This window comes from Helianthus annuus, chromosome 9, assembly GCF_002127325.2.
Source record: "Helianthus annuus cultivar XRQ/B chromosome 9, HanXRQr2.0-SUNRISE, whole genome shotgun sequence".
Lineage (NCBI taxonomy): Eukaryota > Viridiplantae > Streptophyta > Magnoliopsida > Asterales > Asteraceae > Helianthus > Helianthus annuus.
The window spans coordinates 64,533,273-64,543,384 of record NC_035441.2 but is presented as its reverse complement, the minus strand read 5'-3'; the positions used below and the strand labels follow the sequence as shown (position 1 = coordinate 64,543,384).

The window sequence follows — 10,112 nt, the reverse complement described above, 5'->3', positions numbered from 1 at the left end:
CTTAAGTTTGTTTTAATCAAAATGGTTTTTCCGGAAAATAAGTTTGATTGATTTTACCAATTGTAGATTATCATTTGTAGAAATATCTAACAAATGTTCGGGGTTGTGGTTCATCATATTGTCTTTCGACCAATGTAGGAAAATACAAGTACAACTTAATGTCCTTGATTTACCATTTTCAGTTCAGAAACCTCCGTACCAATTGTAAGAAACACATAAACAAACCTCTTTACCGTTTGAATGACGTTACCGAATAAGATTCAAGAAAGATGCCGATTCATGCTCCACGCTTACCAACCTGGGAGCTCCGGCAAGTCCTGAGACTTACTGTTCGAAATATGTACCATCCCAGTCACAAACCAGGGATGGTTCAACCTTTTCCTTCTGAGTTTTCTTCTCGTAAAACTCTTTAACCCCTTTGACCTTTCGATCAATCATCTTTCCAAAGATATGTTTTACCCTGGGGTTAAAGACCTTCTCAGCATCAAATTCCTGTTCATCATGGAAAAATTGGTTAGAAATCTCAACTTTACCAATTTTCTTTTTGTAATTCTCAGCCCGAAGTGATGGAAATTCATCATCATTAACCATCGGAACTGAGTTCTCATTTTTTACAGCTTCACATTTAAAAACAACTTGTGGCTCAACTGATTTTGTGGAATCAGTTTCATCGCCTGAAGATAGCTCCTCTGATTTCACTCTATCAGAATCATCGCTAGAGCTTTCACCACCATTCTTCACAACCCATTTCTGGTTGCTAGATCTGGCTCTCTTTTTGTAAAACTTGGTCGAACTCTCACCAATTTCAAAAATAGAATCTTTAAACAATTTTGTTCTATCCAGTGGTGATTCGAACGCATACACCTTTTCTGAAATTGTACGAAAAACTCCCTGTTTTGATTTTATCGCCTGAGTACAATCTTTGGCGATATGTCCAACGTTGTTGCACTTGAAACAGGTTCTCAAGTCTTTCTTTTGTTCAGCTTGTTTCTTCTTCCAAAATTCACTGTTCTTTTCCCTCCAGAAACTTTTCTTTTCTTCTTCATCTGTTGAAGTACCTGCAACAAATGACATTTTGGACTTAAAATCACGAACATATTTTTCATTTTTCTGTTTTTCTGTAGGAGTAAAACCTAATCCTTTCTTTTTAAAATTACCGCTATGGTTTGATCTCTTTTGGAAACCAGAACCAGAACTGTAATTCTTTTTCTTGTTTAATCTCTGTTGTACTCTAGAGGTGTATTTTTTAGGTTTTTCGTTAAAACATAAACCTTTGATTTCAGAAATATTAATTTCTGAGAGTATAAAAACCTTTTTAATCAGTTCAGTTTTTACACCTTTTATAGGAAATTCTTCATCAGAATATAATTTGTCCGAATTATTTAAAGTATAAGCAACTTTAAACAATCCATCATCCAAATTAGATTTTGATAGCAAGAATTTTCTATCATAGACTAATTTTCCCTGTTTCTCTGTCTGACTCGGAGTTTTTGACTCTGATTTTGACTCTGACTCCGGCTTTGACTCATCAGTATCATCACTATCTAACACATGATCCACGATTTTCTTCATCAATTGAGACTGTTGATCAGTGTCAGATGATGTAAACACAACATCAATACTTTCTGGAAGATTGACCGATGACTCTGACTCCCACTGTAAATTTGTAGCCTTTTTGACTCTTTCATCATTAGGATGTCTAGGCAAATATCCATTTTCCAGTGGAGGTGGACATCTGTTATAACTGACACTTTTCTTCTTACCAGACGAAGCCTTTTCAGTATCCTTTTTCTTGTCACACTTCCTCTTGTCAGCAGTCTTTTCTTCAATATTGACTTCAGCTGCTTTTTTTTCAGTTACCTCATCCTCTTCCCAGACCTTCACGCTCTCAATAGTCGGATAAATCCTGTCAATCACATAGGAAGTACATGAGTAACTTTTCAATAACCGATTTACTCTTTCAGTTTCTATTCGTTGCAGCTCAAGCTTCTGTTCTAAAGCAGCACATTTTTCAATGTAGTTGTTTACAACTTTTTGTTTTGTCATAAATGCTCCCTGAAGAGTCTTCATAGCAACAGCTTGCTCTTCACTAGTTTGATTGTACTGATTCATTGCCTTGTTCAGCACATCATAAGACTCCTTCAGTCTGTTTAAGTTGTTAATCAACTTGCTGTTCTGCTTTTTCACAATCTCACAATTTTCACACTTTTCTTGAACTTCTTTTGCATCAACATTTTCATCAACCTTGAACTTAGGCACTTCTTTTAATTTTTGCCTTCTTACTACCGGCACCTCTTCATCATCACTACTCACCGGTGTCTTAATCTTCTTCTTTTTCTTTTCCTTCTTGACTTTTTCGTCTTCGCTATCACTCTCAGCTACCAACTTCATATCTTCTCTGTATTTTCTCGCCCAATATTCTCTATCATCATCACTATCATCTTCAATCTTTGCCGTAAAAGCAGTGTAAGCTGTAGTTTGATCAGGAACAGAATCATCCCAAGTGAACTTTGTCCAGCTAAAACCTTCTGCAAGCTTTTCATCTTCTTGATCAATCAAACAAGCTTTTCCATTTTCTGGTATGTAGTTATCCCAGGTAAATGATTGCTTTTGATTTGGATTAACCACACAAGCTCTTTTTCCAGTATCTTCAATCACATCTCTTCCATGTGCAGTCTGAGCCTGATGTTTTGGTTGTTGAGATGATTGACCAACTTGGTGATAAATTGCTTTGCGATAGTAATCGTTGTTGTTGTTGAATGGATTTTGAGCTCCACTTGCTTCTCGGTTTGTGCACTCTCTCTTGAAGTGTCCTTTTTCCCTGCACTGAAAACAAGTGACTTTAGATTTGTCAAAACCTAAAGGAGAAACATTTGCATCACGAAGATCATCTCTCCCCGTGATTTGTTTGAACTTCTCAGCTCTCCGTAAAACACTAGCCAGACACCACTTTATGTCCATCAACTCCATCTCTTCAGCATCTATCTGGTCGTAGTCTTCTTTGGTTAGCATTGGATTGCCAATACGACCTGCAACAAAACAAGTGTAAGATTCCAAAACCATTCCTAATAAAGACATTTGGTTTTTGGCAATATCCTCAGAATAATCTTGATCATTCTCAAGATTCAGTACAATGTTACACTGTAACTTTTTCCCATTCTTAGTTGCTGAGATGTTTGGATCAAAAGATGAAAATGGAGTAAAGCTAGTTTTGTTGCTTGATCCAGATGATGGGCTTTCAGACAAACTCTTGGCACTCATACCAGTAACAATCTTTGGGGATGAATTCGACGATTTCTCATTTACCCCAGCTTTATAATATAACCCGATATCTTGTTCACCATCGAAATCTTTCATTCTAATCACTTTCCGTTGTTCCATCTCTTGCGCTTTGATCTTTTCGATGAACTTGCTGAGCGTCAGATTGCTAAAACCTTTCTTGTTTCTGAGCATCATCAAATATGTGCCCCAGCTTTCATATGGCAACGCATCAGCAAGTTTGTCAATTAACTCTTCATTACTCTTCTCAATACTTAACCTTTTCATATTTGCAAGCAAGTTACAGTATCGTTCAATAATCTCACGTGTACTCTCATTCTTTAACCCACGAAAGAGATCAAATTCTTTCTTTAGAAGTGACTTTTTGCTTTTAACCATCTCTTCACTTCCCCTAAACTTCGAACGTAACGCTTTCCAGATTGAGTAAGACGTTCCATTGTGTTGTAGAAGAACCATGATGTCTTCCTTCACTGCCTGCTGTAGAAGACTAAGCATCATTTTCTCATTTTTGTACTTTTTCCTCTCATCATCTTTAAGATCTTTAATTGGAACTGGTTCTTCATCATCATTCAATGGTCGAATATACTTTGTTTCCACGCATTCCCAAGCGTCAAGATAATTCGCTTGCACCCAATTCTCAAACCGACCTTCCCAACCTTTGTATTCTTCGATGTTCATTAACTTGGGAGGTTTTTGCATTGTTCCGGTTTCGTTTTCGAGCATTGTGGTTTGAATGGCAGTGATTGGGGTATTTGGAGTAGCAAATGCGTTGTAAAAATCAGAATCCATTCTTCAAGAATCAGATAATACTTCGAGCAATACGGTAATGCTTCGGGAAAAATACCTGAAATACAAACAAACAACACAATCAGTTTACGGTATTATCAATTAATAGAAACGAACTGGTACTCGAACTGATAATCAATTCTGTGCGGATTTGAACGAAACACTGAGCAGACTGCTTTGACTCGGATCAATTTTCAACAAATAAACTCGGTATGAGCGAACTGATGAACTTTCGGACAACGTGAACAATTTTTGAACTCCAAATCGTATGGACTATAATCAACAAGCGAATGTGACCTTCCACACAATTTCACGCAACCAGAACACACTGTCAAATTTTAACAAGCTTTTAAGTCGACAGAACAGACCTGGTTCACAAAAACACAACTTGGATTTCCAAACACCTAATACGATCAAGTAATATTTCACACAATTAATAAACCAAACTATACTTAAAATCTCATCACATTCTAACAATATTTTTTTTAAAATTTTATAAAATGGACATCAACTACAAACAAGTAGTGGGCGGCAACAACAACAACTGGATTGGGCCACAACAACTAGTGAGCCAATGATCTTAAAGTGGGCGGCAGTGATATTGTCAAAATGTTTCAATAAGGGCGGCAAAAATTAATGAGTGGAAGATATTCATGATCAGTGAACAACAATGACATGATGGGCCTTGGGCTGCACAATGTTTCAAATGATAATGAAAAATGGGCGGTGTAAAATAACTAATCACCAAACACATGGGGCTGTGCAAATCTGATGGTTCACATGCACATGGGTGGAGCGGTGGGGTTTAAAGAAACATGATTTTATGATTGGTTAATGGGGTTGGCACAATTAATACTTCAACAACTAAAAATCAATTGATGTCATTTGACCACTAAACACCATTAAACAATGCTTCACATGTATATAACGACAACAACCTGCCACATCAATGATTTTAATTGAGCCACTATTTCTTCCAATTACATTCATTCAACAATATCATATGTGAATATTATAAAAAAACATATCATATGTGCCGCCAAAATGACAGTTCATTTCACAACCTTTCATTGATTGGACCAAAGTTTTAGACTAATAAGGGCGGTGGTTTTAAATCTTCTATTGGGCCAAAAAAAATGGCGGTGGACCTTTTTAATATTGGGGCGGTGACATTACTATAGATTCAATTAATGGGGCGACAGGTATAAGAGTGAGTCATGATAAGTTCCTATGAGCGATCCACATGATAACTTTGTCATACACGCGAACCACGTGAAAAGTTCCTATGAGCGATCCAGGTAAGTCTAATGAGCGAGCCACACTTTTCTTATAAGCGGTTCATAAATGTCATTAAGAGCGATTCAGAAACGACATTATGAGCGAGTCAGGCATAATTTTCGAGCGGTTCAGAAATATTTCGAGCGGTTCAGAAGTATTTCGAGCGGTCCAGAAGATATTTCGAGCGGTTCAGACGTATTTCGAGCGGTTCAGACAGTATTTCGAGCGGTTCAGATATGACGTCAGCAAACACGAACCGCTTTTAGAGCGAAAATTCAATTTTAATCACTTTTAAGCCGAATTAAGGTCTGAAACCTTCCAGGTTTTGTTAAAACATGATTCCGCACACAATATGTAAATTTGAAGCAATTTTGACCGTAAAAAGTTGCGTTTTTCGAAAAAGAAAGGTGTAGAAGCAGAAAATTGATGAGAAACGAGCTGTATATGCGAGATCTCCTCCTCCTTGGCTCTGATACCAATTGTAGGATCGGACTTCGACCTAAACGAGTCGGTTGGAAGAGCTCAAATCCGTTTCAGCGGCGGAAACAAAGAAACGAACATATACACAGCTTGTTTCACACTTTAATCCTCTTATATATTGATATTACAGCGATTACAGTAAGAGGAAATACCGGCAGTACCTCGGTATCAGTTTCGAACAACGTTGCAAATGAAATGACAACACTACCTATATATAGTAGTTGTGAACCGCTTGAAAGGACATGTACGTAAAAGCGGTTCAGCTCACCATGCCGTAAAGGCGATCCACATGTGTTCATAAAAGCGATTCCATGTGACATAAACGCGGTCCATCTTTTAAACTTTGACAAATCTTCGAAACCTTCACAGTTGACTCATTCAAAAGCTTTTGTCTTCTAATACTTGCATATCATTGGACCTTCAAAGCAAAGCATCTCATTGGACCATCAAAAGGTCCAATTACAAATAACTTGCATTTGATATTTTGTTTTATGAATAAAAGACTTTGCACTTCATATAAATTTTGTCGTTAGTTGTTGTTGATGATCATTGCATAATGATGATGTCTCATGATGTCATCATTAAGCATGATGACATCATGCTTGACCAGATCCGCATCGCAACCCGAACTCGACATTAGACGTAGTCGATAGATGACTGCACCAACACATCGTGCCCTTTTCTTGTCTTTTGAAGCTTAGTCACCAAGTCCATCGTTACATGTTCCCATTTCCACACCGGGATCTCCAAGGGTAGTAACTTTCCATACGGCTTTTGGTGTTCGGCCTTTACTTGGGAACACGTCAAACACTTAGCAAGATATTTGACAATGTCCCTTTTCATCCCCGGCCAGCAATAATTCATCCTCAAGTCTCGATACATCTTCGTAGCCCCCGGATGAACGGAGTATCGAGACTTGTGAGCCTCATTCAACAGCGATTCCTTCACATCACAATATCGGTGTATCCAGATTCGGTTATACCTCGTTTTCATTCCATTTGCATTCTCTCCCAATTCATGAATAAATCCTTTTGTTCTTTCTTTCTTTGGGTCAACAGCGTTTAAAGATTTCGTTTGAGCTTCTCGAATTTCATCAAGGAGTTTAGCGGTGACTACCATCTTCATGGATTTTACCCGAATCGGGGATGGGTACTCCTTTCGACTTAGAGCGTCCGCTACTACATTAGCCTTCCTGGGATGGTAATGAATGTCACAATCGTAATCCTTAATGAGTTCCAACCATCTTCGTTGCCTCATATTGAGATCTTTCTGCTCGAAAAAATATTTGAGGCTTTTATGATCCGAGAAAATTGTACATTTCACCCCATAAAGGTAGTGCCTCCATATTTTCAAGGCGAATACGACCGCCGCCAGTTCAAGATCATGAGTCGGATAATTGCCTTCATGTTGCTTGAGTTGTCTCGAAGCATAAGCAACGACTTTACCCCTTTGCATTAACACACAACCTAAACCTTGACGAGAGGCGTCAGTATACACCACCAAACCATCTGTTCCATCCGGTAATGTCAACACCGGAGAATTTGAGAGCTTTTCTTTTAAAGTTTGAAACGCTTTTTCTTGTTCTTCGCCCCATATAAACTTTTCACTCTTCTTTGTTAACTTCGTCATAGGAGAGGCTATCTTGGAGAAATCTTGGATAAATCTCCTATAATACCCAGCCAAGCCTAGCAAACTTTTTATTTCGCTTGGATTCTTCGGGGGTACCCAATTCATTACCGCATCTACCTTGGACGGATCCACATGAACACCATTCGCATCGATCACATGACCCAAAAATTGTACCTCTCTAAGCCAAAAGGCACACTTTGAGAACTTTGCATATAGCCTTTCCTTGCGAAGCGTTTCCAATACATCACGTAAATGGGAAGCATGCTCTGCTTCACTGCGGGAGTATATTAGAATATCGTCGATGAAAACGATTACATACTTATCAAGCATATGTCGGCACACCTGATTCATTAAATCCATAAACGCAGCTGGCGCGTTCGTCAGCCCAAAGGACATTACTAAAAACTCGTAATGTCCGTACCGTGTTCGAAACGCGGTTTTCGGTACATCTTCTTCTCGCACACGCAGTTGGTGATATCCCGACCGCAAGTCAATTTTTGAAAACCAACTTGCCCCTTGTAACTGGTCAAAAAAGGTCGTCAATTCTGGGCAACGGGTATCGATTCTTCACCGTTAACTTGTTCAACTCTCGATAGTCGATGCACATTCGCATCGAGCCATCTTTCTTCTTTACGAATAATACAGGTGCTCCCCATGGTGAAACACTTGGTTTAATAAAACCCTTATCGAGCAACTCTTGAAGTTGCGTCATCAATTCTTTCATTTCGGTTGGGGCCAACCGGTAAGGAGCCTTAGCTACCGGTTTTGCATCCAGGTTAAGATCTATTTTGAATTCTACTTCTCGTTCAGGCGGAAGGCCTGGTAGGTCTTCCGGAAACACATCCGGATACTCGTTCACCACGTTCACATCTTCAAGCTTTGGGACACCTCGATCGGTGTCAATCACATAAGATAGATAAGCTCTACCCCCGTTCCTCACATGTTTGACAACTTTGATTATAGAACACAATTTCGACTTGATGACTCTATCTCCTTGAACACTTACTCGTTTCCCCCCCGAGGTTACTACATGAATGACTTTCTTTTCACATTGGATTTCAGCGTGGTTTTGGGCAAGCTAATCCATTCCTACAACTACTTTAAATTCCCCCATGTACATCGGAACAAGATCTATACTAAATTCCTCATCTTCAATTAAGATCTTACAGTTTCTACAAATATCATGTAACATATAGCTTTTACTATCAGCAACTTCTACTTCTAAGGGTACTATCATCTTTTCAAGCTTAAACGATGGGTGAGCTAACAATTCATTAGAAACGAACGACCTACTAGCCCCGGAATCAAATAAAACATTCATAGGCATAGAATTCACCGAAAATATACCTGAAACCACGTCCGGGCTAGCTTTGGCTTCATCCGAGGTTAACTGAAACATCCTTCCGCGAGCCTTGGGGGGCTCATCCTTCTTTCCATCTTTCTTTGCCCCTTGTTGAAGTTTCGGACATTCCGCTTTAATGTGCCCCGTTTCATTACAATTGTAACACGCCTTTGAGTTTTCGGGGCACCTATAAAACGGATGTCCTTCTCGTCCACATTTGTAGCATCCCTTCTTTCCCGACAAACATTCACCCGAATGATGCTTCCCACACGTCTTGCAAGTCGGGATCTCACTACTTGCTTTCCCTTTCTTGCTTTGGTCTTGATATCTTGTCTTTTTCGATGGACTTGCATTGGTAGGCTTCTCCGCTACCCTTTTCTCTCCCCGTTCAACCTGCCTTTTTATCTCAATTTCCCTGTCTCTTGCCCATTCAATTAGTTCATTTAACGTTACACACTTGGAGGGGTTTACAAATTCCCGATATTCAGCCTTTAACATAGCATGGTAACGTACAATCCTTTGCCTCTCAGTCCCCGCTATCTCCTCACAGAACTTCACCCTTTCAAGGAATTTGTTTGTTATCTCATCAATCGTTTCATCCCTTTGTCTGAGACGTAAGAAGTGACTCCTTGAATTCTTTCCATGTTAATGATTGTACCTTATCATCCCCCAATTCTTTCGAGTATGCGTCCCACCAATCTTTTGCTCGAAATTGTAGATGGCCCGTGGCAAACATTACTTGGTCCTCCACTTCACATCTACTTCGTGTAAACACTGCCTCGGTACTGGAAATCCACCTTTGACAAGCTATCGGATCAACTTCCCCTTTGTCCGTTAAGGGGTTGCATGCCATGAACTCCTTGTACGTGCATCGCCGAAAGCTTTTCTTCACTTGCAATTCGCTAATCATTTCTTTCAGTTCTTCCACCTTGAAAGTTACCGAGGTATTAATTATTTCCAATACTTGCCCTTCGACTTCTTGAGCTAGTCGGGGAATACTAGCCTCAACTGCTTTCGTTACTTCTTCCACAACCATAGCTTTTATTTCATTTCGGCGTGCTTCATCTTCCTCATTCGCATTCACCCTATCGGCCATCTACATAAAACATTCGTTACAATCATTAGATTTCATTTCATTTATTCCACCATCATGTCTTAACATTATATTATCATGACACGTTCCATTCATCATTCATACTTCTTGCCTTATCGTCATTGTATCGTATCATTCTTTATTTTAGACATTCATTCATCCTTTCTATCATATGACCATGCTAGTGCTACATAGCTCTCATTCTTTCTAATATGTGAAAGAAAT

General features: G+C 39.1%; 1 protein-coding gene across 1 annotated transcript; it reads right to left on the bottom strand.

Moving 5' to 3' along the window:
- Positions 1 to 8,530: 8,530 nt before the first annotated feature.
- On the bottom strand, positions 8,531 to 9,292 carry LOC110875846. The gene has a single exon (XM_022124040.1). It carries the CDS (start codon positions 9,290 to 9,292, stop codon positions 8,531 to 8,533), a length of 762 nt encoding a protein of 253 aa, XP_021979732.1.
- Between the last annotated feature and the right edge of the window lie 820 nt (positions 9,293 to 10,112).